The following is a 14,298-nucleotide window of genomic DNA, read 5'->3' on the forward strand; positions in this document are numbered from 1 at the left end:
TTGCTTGCTGCTACTTGTGCTTACCCTGTCCAGTTTACCTCACAAGAAGCCCCCTCCTCCTCCCATTGCATTTCCCCATAGTCCTGCCAATATAGACATACCACTGGCTGCAGAGAAGGAAATGTCAGCTCAAATTCAGTGATCAATAGCAATGGATGCTGTTCTGTTTGGTTTCACATCCACAGAGTGAACAGTTAAACATGCTGAAGAGTGAACATAAACCGTGATCAATAACACAAGGGAGGCTACTATAACTGGGAGGGGCATGCTTAAGGAGGTACATTGCCTCCCTCATGTATTCTATAACCACGTCTCTTTCCATCTCAGACTCTCACCGAGCCTGCCATCTTTGCCAGGGAGACCAGCTGTGACTGTCGCGCACCTCATGAGAAGCTCACCATTGCACAAGCCCGCAGAGGCACCCCAGGTACACCTGTTTGTCACTTTCATCCACATTTCTTTCTTTTTTTTTTTACACTGTACTACCTCTACACTGATACTGCCTCTGCTAGGTGGTACGGCTAACTCAAGTTCTACTTACTGCTACTGCTATACCAGTGGAAACTTTTCAGACTGCTATATATAGTATCCTGTATATTAATACTGCAGTAATACTGCAGTATTTATATATATATATATATATATATATATATATATATATATATATATATATATATATATATATATATATTTATGTATATATATATATATATATATATATATTTATGTATATATATATTGATATTTAGATTTTTAACTCAGTATTTGGTTAAACATCTATACTTCTACTTTCCAAGTGTGCTAAGCTGATACCATTTGTGATGCTAAAACACTGAAGAGCACTTCACATGTTGAAGTAAGCAATACACTACAAAACAATACAATACAACTTTATTTATAACGCACTTTAAAACAACAATTTTGACCAAAGTGCCACATTATGAGGGGTTTAAAAAAAAACCAGAATAAATAACATACACGAGGATAATTTAAAAAAAAAATTACAGTCATCTAAAAATAACCAAAAAAATGAAAGCAATCAAATTAAAACAATCGAAATAAAATCTGATCTAAAAAGTCAACTTATTGTACAGAAAAAGCCAACTTAAACAAATGGGTCTTCAGTAAAGATTTAAAAGCAGATACAGTGGAGGCCTGTCTAATGTGTAAAGGAAGCTCATTCCACAGTTTAGGCTGTGTTAAACAGCTCTTTGCTGCTGCATGTACACACTGAATTGCTCAAATGAAGCCATTTGATAGTCAGGTGGAAAATTTACAACACAAATATAGATATTTGAGCTCATGCATCGCAGGCTGGATGGTTTTTCCCTCCTGTGGTCGAGCTGAGCTCTGCACTGCTCAGTTTCTATGATCAGTGCCAGCAGATATTTAACCTCCTCTGAACTAAAACCCAGTTGCAAACTCATTCACTGCTATAACCACTCTGGACTCCCTCTCAATTGTAAGTCACCTTTATATGGATAATCGGCATTACCCCCAGCCATATTCAGGTCTGTCCTGCTCAGTATAGAAGAAGACTGGTGGTTCTTGGTTTCCTGTTGTTGCAGCAGGCTTTAGGTTTGTATCTTGCAATGTAAAAATCTTTGTTTTCATTAGATCAGAGGATTTTGTTTCTAATACTCTGCAGGTACATTTATCAGCCTGCTGTCATGCCTTTTTTTTTTTTTTTTTTTTTTTTTTTTTTTTTTTTTTAGAAAAGAGAGGCTTCAGTCTGTCTGTATCATGTACACCAGAAGCAATCACTACAAAACAGGATTAGTGGCTTAGTGAGGTAACTTTATGTTCTGCTCTGGAAAAAAAAAGTCAGTTCACTTACTTGGTTGCTTCTCTGTGGCACCATTTCAACAAAAAGACATCAAGACTTTTAACCCAACCATTACTATTAGAATAGAATAGAATTTAAAAAAAAAAAAACATCTATATGACCAGTCAAAACCTGGACACACTTTTGCATTAGATTTACTGAATTTCAAATATTTTTATCCACTGCCTGGCCAAAATAAAGTTGTCACATTGATTTAACAAAGCAAATTGGTACGTGGTTCCTACTCTATCTTTCAGCTGGTAACAAGTTATTTAACCCCAACTGATGCAATGAGTAGCTTCTCATTTCTTACTGACCTAAACTTGAATTTGGCATTTACAAAAATCTGAATGAGATAGAATTTTTCCAAATATGTCTCAGGAATAAACTTGGAGCACATTCAATTAATTAAATATTCAATTGTGAATGTTTAAATCTATTTTTACTAATGGGAGTGATGCTGATCATTTCACTATATGGTACTTTATTTGTTTTTTGCATTTTTAAAATGTGGCTTTAGGGGGGGCGCTAGCGAGCAAGCAATGGAGTAGGGTGTGTGTTCGGTGAGCTCCGCATAAATTGAATTTAGGTCTTTTTATTTGGCGTTTTCATTAAGAGTGAAACACTACGGACTTATCTAAGACACCATTGCATCATATGGGACGGCTTTCTCTTCGGAAAATGGCGACTAACCTGCGCAAGTACAAATACATAGGCAAGGCCTCATCAAGAGAGACGAAGCCTGACACGGCTAGCAATGCAGCTAATGCTAGCGCACCGTCTGGGTCAGAAGAACCAAGCGATACGGCTAGCATGTTGTCCGAGCAAAGTGAACAAACCAACCTGGCGGATTTGAAAGTGGAACTGTTGTCATCCATTAAAACTGAAATGACTGAACTTTTCCAGAGGGAAGTGACAAAAGTGCTTATGAGTGAGATCGAGGGTGTCAAGGCAGAGCTCCGCTCAGTCAAGGAGGAAATTGCTAACAACACGGTAGCCCTCCGGTCGGATTTGGACACTGTCAAGACAACTATTTCAGATATAGAGCGGGGGCTCTCTGGCTGCTCGGACGACATCACGACTTTACAAACTAAGGTTTGCAAACTGGAGAAAACTGTGGAAACGCTGCAGGAGAAATGTGTAGACATGGAGGGGCGTATGCGGAGGTCTAACATTCGCATTGTGAATGTCCCTGAAGCATCCTCGTCCGCACCTGCCTCAGTGTCCAGACTACTAACAGATGCCTTGAAAATGGATAAGGACGTGGTGATTGACAGGTCTCATCGCACTTTACAGGGGAGAAGAGCAGACGGCAAACCAAGAGCTATCATAGCAAAACTTCACTATTACCAAGATTGTGTCGACCTTCTTCGCCGTGCACGAGAAGCTGGTCCACTCAGTTACAACGGCTCAACCATCTTTATCTTTCCTGATTACCCACCAAGTGTTGCCCCTGCCAGATTGGCCTTTAATGATGTTAAAAAGCTTCTCCGCGGACGAGAAGGGATACGCTACGGGCTCCTCCACCCTGCCCGGCTACGGATCACACATAACGGCACGGAAAAGTTTTTCGAAGATCCAGCGAAAGCCAAGATGTACGTGGAGGAAAATATGTGAAAAGAAAGAGACTATAATGACTGGTAAAGTTGCCCCATTTTGATTTTAATATTATTTCGGACTCTTTATATTGATTGTGTCTTTATAGAATTATATTCCTTAAATTTTCTATGTCTGCGTTGCTGGGGCACTGTTTTCTTTCTTTCTGCCTCTTTTCTATTTGCCATTATATCCGTGGTATTCCTATTATTATTTGATTTTTGAACGCCTAAAACACATATTCTTCATTTATACTTTGGTAAAACAAAAGACTTTATTATTTTCATTGTTACTTTAGTTTTATGCGGACCTACCTGGAAAGCTAGAGTTCTGATAAGCACGCAATGTGTGGATTTTGTTGTAAAGGGTTGCTCTGTCACCATGTTCTTGTTGGTGACAATTTGGGGTGGGTACTTGTTGCACCATTTATATTGCAATTATTTTGTGTATTTTTAGTAGTGATGGGATTTCCTAAGGTATGTTCTGATTCAACTGAATATAATCTTGTCAAAACTTATACATCTCAAAACTCATGGTTAATCCATTGCTGACATCTCCAGCCAATATATGCCAGCTGAATTTTGTATGCTGGAATGTTAAGTCTCTTAATAGCCTGGTAAAACGTAGAAAAGTGCTTTCTCATCTGAATCAGCTGAATGCAGACATTGCCTTTCTCCAGGAAACCCATCTTATTACCTTTGATCATTCTAAACTTAGAGGCGGATGGGTGGGACATTTCTTTTATTCAAATTTTCATTCCAAATCTAGAGGTACAGCTATTTTAATTAAAAAAACAGTTCCGTTCATTATGTCAAAAGTTGAAGCAGACTTAAATGGGCGGTATGTAATTGTAGTGGGAAAACTAAATAACACTCCTGTTGTCCTTGCAAATATATATGCTCCTAATTGGGATGACAGCGCATTTTTTACTGGACTCTTTTCTCGAATACCAAATTTAGATACACATCATCTCATTTTGGGAGGTGACATTAATTGTGTACTATCATGTTCACTGGACCGTAGTTCACCTAAAAGCATGCATCCAACTCGATCATCACAAGTGGTTAACCAGCTTCTTAAAACGAATGGAATGACTGATGTCTGGAGATTTCGAAATCCTGGTCATAGAAGTTACTCTTTTTACTCGCCAGTTCATAAGACATTCTCTAGAATAGATTACTTTTTTCTTGACAATAATTTGCTCTCACTAGTTAATAAGTGCGATTATCAGGCAATAGTGATCTCAGATCATGCACCGTTGTTGATGACTCTAAACATGCCAATTTCAGGCAGCAGATATAGACCTTGGAGATTTAATACACTTTTGCTTTCTGATGATGAGTTTGTCAAATTTATTTCAAAAGAAATAAATGAATACTTGATACGTAATAAAACTCCAGGAATATCCTTTGGTCTGATTTGGGAATCACTAAAAGCTTATCTCAGAGGCCAAATTATATCTTATAGCGCTAAAGTAAAAAAAGCTCAAGAAGAGCGGGTCAGAAGGATTGAAGATGATATTTTACGACTTGATGAAGCCCTGACCCATTCTTCTTCTCCTGAGCTGTTCAAACAACGCATAGCTCTTCAGACTGAATTTGATTTGATTACTACAAAACAAACGGAAAATCTTCTAAATAAAACTAGACATAAAATGTATGAACATGGTGAAAAAATTGGGAAAATCTTGGCTCATCAGTTGCGACAGCAACAGGTTGACCAAACTATTCTTGCAATTAATAATAAGCATGGGGTAAAATTAACAGATCCTTTAGAAATCAATCAATGTTTTGGTGAATATTACTCACATTTATATACTTCTGAGTCCAAAAGAAATGAATCGTTGTTTAGTTCATTTTTTAGTAAATTTAGTCTTCCCACTATAAGCGATCAATCTGCCCAAGACTTGGAGAGGCCCTTCTCCAAAGAAGAATTAACAAATGCTATTGCTTCTATGCAACGTGGAAAAGCTCCAGGGCCAGATGGATTCCCAAGTGAGTTTTTTAAAACCTTCACAAAGGAATTGTCCTCTATTTTGCTTTCTTTATATGAAGAGTCTTCAAATGCTGGCACATTTCCAGAAACTATTAGACAGGCTGTCATATCTTTAATTTATAAAAAGGGCAAAAGTAAATTAGAATGTAGTTCATATCGGCCTATTTCATTGTTAAATGTTGATAGTAAAATCTTTGCAAAAATATTAGCACGTCGTTTAGAAGTTGTTGTACCTACTGTTGTGACTGATGATCAAACGGGGTTTATTAAGAATCGATATTCATTTTTTAACATTCGCCGGCTTTTGAACATTCTTCATTATCCCACTCCACCCGATACACCAGAAGTGGTTCTTTCTTTAGATGCAGAAAAGGCATTTGATCGGGTGGAGTGGGATTACCTTTTTTATACCCTTAAAAAATTTGGCTTTGGTGTGAAGTTTATATCTTGGATCCGTACTTTATATTCCTCCCCTGTGGCTGCTGTCCGTACAAATAACAATCGCTCAAACTTTTTTACTCTAGAACGTGGAACCCGGCAAGGATGTCCCCTATCCCCTTTATTATTCTCCCTGGTAATTGAACCACTTGCAGCAGCTGTACGCAGTGATGCTTCTATCAAGGGTGTACGAAGAGGTGATTTTGAACATAAAGTCTCCCTTTATGCGGACGACACACTATTATATGTGTCTGAGCCACTTCAAAGCCTGCCAAGACTCCTTGATCTTTTGGATGGTTTTGGAAAAATATCAGGCTATAAGGTTAATATGCAGAAAAGTGAGCTTATGTCCATAAATTGTGCAGTTCAACAAAGTATGCTAAGTTCACTCCCATTTAAATTAAGTGAAAATAAATTTAAGTATCTTGGAGTTTGGATTACGAAAACATACAAACAGATGTACAAAACAAATTTTATTCCACTACTAGATTCAGTAAAACAGGACCTTGAACGCTGGAATACTATACCGTTGTCATTAGGGGGAAGAATAAATATTATTAAAATGAATATTTTACCCAAATTTTTATATCTATTTCAATCAGTGCCCATATTCTTAACAAAATCTTTTTTCTCACTCATAGATAAGTTGGTATCATTTATATGGAATGGAAAAAGTGCACGCATTTCCAAAAATATCTTACAACGACACAGAGAAAATGGAGGATTCTCACTTCCCAATTTTCAATATTACTATTGGGCATCGAATATCCGTGCAATGTTGTATTGGTCTTTGACTTCAAATAATGGTGGCTCTAAATGGTTGATACTTGAGAATATGTTATGCAGATCTACTTCTTTACACTCTTTGCTGTGCTCAGGATTACCTCTGCCTCAGCCCTTATGTAATTTTTCCACAAGCGTTGTTGTTAAACATTCATTTAAGATTTGGGCACAATTCAGACGGAGCTTCAGTTTAAATAATATGTCAGTTTATGCTCCTATTGCACGAAACCATATGTTTGTGCCTTCCACTATTGATGACTCCTTTACTATCTGGGCCACACATGGCTTGAGGACTTTGAAAGACATGTTTGTCAAAGGACTGTTTGCATCGTTTCAACAAGTGAAAACAGCTTTCCAAATACATGATTGTCATTTCTTCAGATATCTTCAGCTTCGCAGTTTTGTGTCTACTTCATTCAGTTACTTCCCCTCACGACCGCCTGACTCACTCCTGGAAACAGTTTTGGATCTGAATGCTCGCTCCAAGGGACTGATTGGTAAAATTTATTCGGCAATTAATTCTTATAACTTGGAACCACTGGATCGTGTTAGGCGAAAATGGGCGGAGGAACTTGAAATTGTAATCTCTGAAGACGTTTGGAAAACTGTTATAAATAATATTTACTTATCCTCAATTTGTTTAAGACACAGGGTAATCCAGTTTAAAATTGTTCATAGATTGCACTGGTGTAAAGTGAAACTGGCAAAATTTAAACCAGATTTGGATCCTAACTGTGATCGTTGTGGAACCGAACTTGCAACATTATCTCATATGTTTTGGTCCTGTTCAAAGCTGGCACAATTTTGGCAATCCATTTTCAAATTTCTATCGGATGCATTTGGGATTAATATCGTAGCTGAGGCCAAAACTGCAATATTTGGTATTTCACCACGCATTATCAGCAGCCAAAAACATAAAATAGCAATTGCTTTTGCCACACTTATTGCTCGCAGGCTTATACTGCTTAAGTGGAAGGAAAAGCACCCTCCATCTTTCAAATTATGGTTTATGGACCTTTTTCGTCATTTAACACTAGAGAAAATAAGGTACTCTCTAAGAGGCTGCGTTAATAAGTTCTTCAATATCTGGCAACCTATTTTGGATCAGATTAAGAAGGTAGATCCGTCACTTATCTCACGAGTAATTTATGTTTTAAATTATTATTGTTTCTGTTTTTGTTTTTTTTTAATGGTGCAACAGGGTGGGAGGGTTTGTTTTGGGGAGTTTATAAAAAAAAAAAAAAAAAAAAAAAAGATGAATATTGTATTTTCAACAATATGTCTAACAATATTTTTTCAATAAAAAGACTTTGAACAAAAAAAAAAAAATGTGGCTTTGGCGATAGTATGTTGCTTTCATCCTGCTATAAATATAAACTTTTAAGTGACATGAACAGTTCCTGTTCATGAACACGAACTGTTTGAGTTAGTTAAGCCAGATTACTGGAAGATACCCTGGATATGTTGGACCTGCTAGTACTTGCTTCATAGTGCTGGTCTTTAAAGTGCATCACACTGGTTTGTTCTTTAGTAAGTTTAGTTGATCTCCAACTGTGATTTAGACAGGCTATTCTTATCGTAAGAACCTCAAGACTTTGTGCATGTTAATGTATAATTCAGTCTATTATAAGTGTGAAAAGGAACAAACTCTAGAAAATTTGAAATGGTATTTATCATACCAACATATCCTGGTTAATTTGTATTCATGTCACCATTACTGATGACAACTTTCTTCATTCTTTCTTTTTCTGTTTTGTTTCTACTTGACACACTTGATTCTGAATTCATGTTAGGAGAGAGCTTTGTATTTTTTTTCCCTGTTGTGGCTTAATGGGACACTAAGAGCTTATTGTTTGTGACTGTGCTGTTTATTTTCAGTGGACCGGCCCGTCAGAGTCTATGCAGATGGCATCTTTGACCTGTTCCACTCTGGGCATGCTCGTGCTCTCATGCAGGCCAAGAACTTATTCCCCAACACTTATCTCATCGTAGGAGGTCAGACAAACCTCTGAAATCAATCCATTTGTCCAACTGATCAGATTTATTTTTGCCTCATGTATGTTTTTGTGGGTTTTCTCAGTGTGCAGCGACGAGCTGACCCATAAATACAAAGGCTTCACGGTCATGACAGAACACGAACGCTACGAGGCTTTGAGACACTGCCGCTATGTGGATGAAGTTTTGAGAGATGCACCTTGGACTCTCACGCCAGAGTTCCTAGAGAAACACAAGGTCTGTAAATGAGATCAATTATAGTATCTATTTTATTTTATTTTATTTTATTTTGTTACTGCTGATTTTATTATTGCTGATTTTATTACACAGTGCATGTACAGATCCCTTCCTGTAGATAAAGTGATAATAGTTCAGGGACATGTTGTCATCCATAGCAACAAAGTCAACTAGCTGTAAGTTATTCTTCAAGAACTCTTATCATTATTTTTAGGAGGACCTCTATTGATAAGATAAATTACTTTGTGATTATGGCTCTTGGGTGTGTAACAATGTGTTTAGGCCTTCCGTCCTATGATCTGCTTAAAGGTGGAGTAAGTAAGATTTTCAATATTTTCAAAATAAATTAACTAATAAAATAACTACAATCATAATTAGATAGTTTTTTTAGACATGTAGGTTCCAGTCTGTCCATATTTGATGCGTTATTAAATTACAAGTTTAATTAATGACAAATGACAAAAAGCACTTTTTTTTTACTGGTAGGCAAACATTTAAGAAGGGTCTTTGTCATCAATCAAACTTATAATTTAATAATGCATCAAATATGGACAGACTGGAACCTACATGTTTAAAAAAACTTTCTAATTATGATTGTAGTTATTTTTTTAGTTAATTTATTTTGAAAATATTGGAAATCTTACATACTCCACCTTTTAAGGCATATCACCATTACAAAATGTTCACTTGTTTTTTTTGTCTTTTTCATGTTTGCCTGCCAGTGCAGTATTGTCTGCCATACAATAAATGTCCTTTTATTGCTTCTCAGATCGATTTTGTGGCTCATGATGATATCCCATACTCCTCTGCAGGAAGTGAGGATGTCTATAAACACATCAAGGAGGCAGGTTAGTGAGCAGTCTCCTTGCTAAATAAATCAGTTTTTTGTGTTTCATCTCAAAATGATCATCAAGTAGCAAAATACTTCTGCCTCTTGTTTATGTGTGTGCAAATCAGGGATGTTTGTACCCACGCAACGGACAGAGGGAATCTCAACCTCTGACATAATTACCAGAATTGTGCGAGACTATGACGTCTATGCTCGACGCAATCTTCAACGAGGCTACACAGCCAAGGAGCTTAACGTCAGCTACATCAACGTAAGGCCATGATCAGTTATGTAGCCCATCTACTTCAGTTACAATGTCTCTAAACTTTCAATGAACCCTGATTAAGATGAGAAAGGATGTCTGGTAGTGGATGTAAAGATATGTTCAACCCTGTACTACAAAATGTTTTGCCTGATCTTTATGATGGATGTATACCAGCTGTCTAAACACAAATTGCTCTACCTCTCATGCATTTCCTCAACATTTTAAGTTATCTTTTATAATAGAAACTTGAAAAGGTAAATAATCTGCAGCAAAAGCTCCATAAAATGTTTTTTTAGTATCTGCTGCGACAAGGAGGAAATGTTTAGCCATTTCTTATAAAATAGTTCGATATGTCAAAATTTTACATCAATGATGGCCAAATCCATGTAAAAGTTGAGATAAGTCAGCATTCTTCCAAACATTACATTTAGCTTTTGATTGTTATTGCATCCCAATACCTCTCCCAAAGTGTAGTTACTCCCATGACACACCCCTAATCATGATGCTCCCACTACCATGTTCAACAGTTGTTAGGATGGATTTGGTGTTGGTGGGCATACCTGAGAAGTTTAGCAAAAATCCACATACTATTGTTGTAGAAGGTGTTTTTTTTTTTTTTTTTTTAAGCAGACATGGACTAAAATATGTTTAAAGAGCAGTAGAGATTTCTGTGAGTGCAGACTTATGTTTTGGTTCTTTACCCCTTGAAAAGCTGCTTATCATGCTCTTCTTGTGATTTTTTGGGATATGAACAGTCCAGAATTTGTTAGTGTGATTCTGTATTGAGTTCCCAGTAAGATTGTTATGGATGTGGCATTTTTCACATTAGCTATTTGAAAGTAGGAGGTCCTTCTACAACCGGCAAGTATGGCTGTATTTTGTGTTAATATTTGGCGAGATTTTGCTTGCCTGTAATAGTGACTTATCTGAAGATCATCAGATTTCATGATAGGAAAGATTCTTCCCATTCACAAAGGCTTTCCCAATATTTCTAAACTGCTTAAGAGTATTGGATTAACATTGGATTAGATTATGCCCCCTAAAGCATCCCTTTAGGTTTTCAGTGTATCTCTGCTTCAACATAGCTAACCCAAATTAAATGGATCCAACAGCCAATGAACTTCTGCACACCGTCTCATTAATCTGAGTCAGGTGTGTCTTTGTATGAATATGTTGAAAACCTGCAGGACTGTGGACCTCGTGGGACGGGGTTGAATAGTAAAAGTTGAAAAGTGCATTTACATTAGTCACCAGGCACTTTGCATCAAAGCTGTAGTGATGAATTTTCCACGCCACCAAAGAAAACTTGACCTTAATCCTCATCTGGATTATTCAGGGTGTAAAACTAGCGTTTGACAAGTTCTTATTTCCTCAATGTTTCTCCCCTCAGGAGAAGAAGTACCGGTTACAAAACCAAGTGGATCGCATGAAGGAAAAAGTTCGGACCGTTGAAGAAAAGAGCAAACATTTTGTGTACCGTGTGGAGGAGAAAAGCCATGACCTCATTCAGAAATGGGAAGAGAAATCTAGAGAATTTATTGGCAACTTTCTAGAACTATTTGGACCAGATGGGACTTGGGTAAGTAGAGTCAGATATTATTTTAAGTGTAAAAAAAAAAAAAAGGTGTATTAGGGGTGTATTTAACCTTTAATCAAACCATTTTAATCACCTATTTCTGGTATGCCTGTTATTTGTTTTTATTTGTGTAAAAATACATGTAAAACTTCAGCTCTTTCTAAGTACTATTAATTTACAGACATAATTTTTTCAGAATTGCCCCATATGTCAGATTATGAGCCTAAAGTGATGCACAATTAAGGTAAAGATAGATTTAGTGCTATAAAGGCCAACCTGGTAAAAAACCAAAACCAAATGTATTACTAATAGTATGTGTAGAAAAAACGACAAGCTTAACAATGACTAAGCATTTTATCATCTCTATATCATTTTTTAGTCTTGTCTTTAAGGAGACAAATGCATTGGCATTGAAACAAACACACAAACCAAACTATTTACATATTTACACTTTTTTCCTCCAGGTGTATTTTTGTTATTTACAGTTATTTATGCAACTAGTCGCCTGTCATCCACAGAAAAACAACTCATCATAGCCACAGTGCATCATAAACATCTTGGCCTTATTCCAGCCATTAATTTTCTTCTTCTCAGACAGACATATGCTCCCTTGTTACTTGTTGATCTTTGGATGCTCCTGATTGGACATTACCATCAAATTAAGCTTTCTAACAGGTGGACAATTTGATTGGAAGTGGCTTTGACATAATTTCCAGGTTCAAGTAGAGATTTCAGCAACATAGTAATGATAAAATTCTTTTTTAAAATTACAAAATGTGATACATTATGATGTTATCATGGATCACTCATTGTGGATTTACCAGTAGGTCTGAGAATTAACATTACATTCTGTGACTGGATTGTAAACGTCCTAGACAGGAGATAAATGCCTGGAAAACTTCTGTAAATCATGTACAGGGTAATGTATCAATCATAATTAACCCCACAATGTTACACACACTAGTGCTCCTGAAAAATTGTTGACATTATAAGCGATAGTGCTTGGCAGCATGTGATGTATGACCTCACAAGAGTGGAGATTTTACAGCATCATGGACACACCTCGTCTTTTTCCCTATTTCTGTGCAGAAACAAGTGTTTCAGGAACGCAGTGGCCGAATGCTGTCCTACGCTTTGTCTCCCAGAGAGTCCCCCTGCAACAGTCCTCCCCGGGAACTGTCCCCACTACGCTCTCCCTCCCCCCCGTCTCCGCCAGCCCGCTGGTACAATGCGCGACCGTCACCCCCTACCTCCCCCAAAGGAGCATCTGCCTCTATGAGCAGCATGAGTGAAGGCGATGAAGATGAGAAGTAAACAGACTATAACACTGGCAAACACACACGTCCCTCACAGTACACTGCCTGGGAATCCCTTACAAAAACACTTAAGTACGCACTGCTACAAAAACTGTTCAGAAACTGAGACGGTTCTCCTCAAGGACGTTGCAGATCTGCAATGCTGACTGTCATCAGGGGAAAATAAAGCTCTGAGCTGCAGAGCAAAGAAGCCATCGCCATTTCTGTCATCAGAGCAATCAAGCAAACGGAGGGAAGAGGAAGGAAGATAAGGAGGTTTGATTGACTGTATGTACTCTATCCCTCCGTTTCTAAGGACAAGAACCCTGTGCAAAAATCTGCCAAAGGACTTGCTTTGGATTGTCCAGCACTGATAAGAGACTCCAACAGCCTGCTTATAATATCACTGCACTGTTTATTTTTTCTGTTTTGTTTAGCCAGTGGTTCATTTTTGTTTTAAGATGTGAAGTTTTATCTTAAGTACTTTAATCGATAGACGTGGATGGGCATGTGGGTAGGTACATAGGTGCAACATCTTGTGCTTAAATGATCCACAAAACCTAAAGGAGGGACACTAAACCCTCTAGAACAACAGAGGAGACACCACCGCTGAACCTTTTTACATTTTACACACTGTGCTAATTTACACCATTTTTTTGCATAAATGATTGCCATGAAATGTGAACTTTAGGAATTACTTAATCTCATAATCATTGACTACTTATATAAATATTAGTGTCTAAATGGCCTGCCTGTTCCCAGGGAAACCCCAACTGATTAGAAAACAAGTATCATTGTAAACATTAGATAAACACTTGCATTTCTTTGTCCTGCTCTGAAATAACAGGATCCAAGTTTAAAGCTTATACAGCAGCTAATATGGTAAATACGTGTTTTTCAAAGAGTTAATTGTGAGGACAAAAAATTAGCCTTAACGTGAGCTTGTTGAACGTAAACTGAGTTCTTCAAATGTATCTGAAGTTAAAATGTAATCAGTTTCACCGAAAGTGGAACAAATCTATTAATCCTTCAACATCACAGCTAATAAATGTTTCCTCCATTCTTCTACACAGTTTTCCATCTTCCATGGACTGTCAGGCAGATTTTCTCTGACTCCTTGAAATATGATGTCCACTGTCAATAATAACCTGACAAACTGATGATACTTGAAATATGTAAAAAGAAAATGAAGTCATCCAAGATGAACCATCAGCTTGTCAAGAGTCTGAGCATTTGCTCTGTTTTTGTTGCCATTATTAGAAATACAAGTACCAGTTTTTACATCCAGGTGAGAATGAACTATTCTTTCTTCCTGCAGCCCTATTACTACCCTAATGTATTAATTGTGTATGCACTTCATGTTAATCTGCACTATATGTAAACACTTTGGAAATGTCTTTTTTATTTTTTAATGTTTAAATGGCTTGACATGGGAATTAAAAAATAAGAGAATGTAAGTAGATC

General features: G+C 37.1%; 1 protein-coding gene across 1 annotated transcript; it reads left to right on the forward strand.

The window, feature by feature from the left end:
- Nucleotides 1–321: 321 nt before the first annotated feature.
- Nucleotides 322–14,296, forward strand: pcyt1ba (phosphate cytidylyltransferase 1B, choline a; the record flags this gene model as incomplete). Its single annotated transcript, XM_079259642.1, has 7 exons — nt 322–427; nt 8,516–8,632; nt 8,718–8,869; nt 9,639–9,717; nt 9,827–9,969; nt 11,354–11,542; nt 12,629–14,296. Coding segments are annotated over 7 exons (1,011 nt in total), but the record flags the coding sequence as incomplete, so codon positions are not given.
- Nucleotides 14,297–14,298: the final 2 nt, after the last annotated feature.

Source organism: Telmatherina bonti (genome assembly GCF_933228915.1).
Source record: "Telmatherina bonti genome assembly, chromosome: 20".
NCBI classification, from domain to species: domain Eukaryota; kingdom Metazoa; phylum Chordata; class Actinopteri; order Atheriniformes; family Telmatherinidae; genus Telmatherina; species Telmatherina bonti.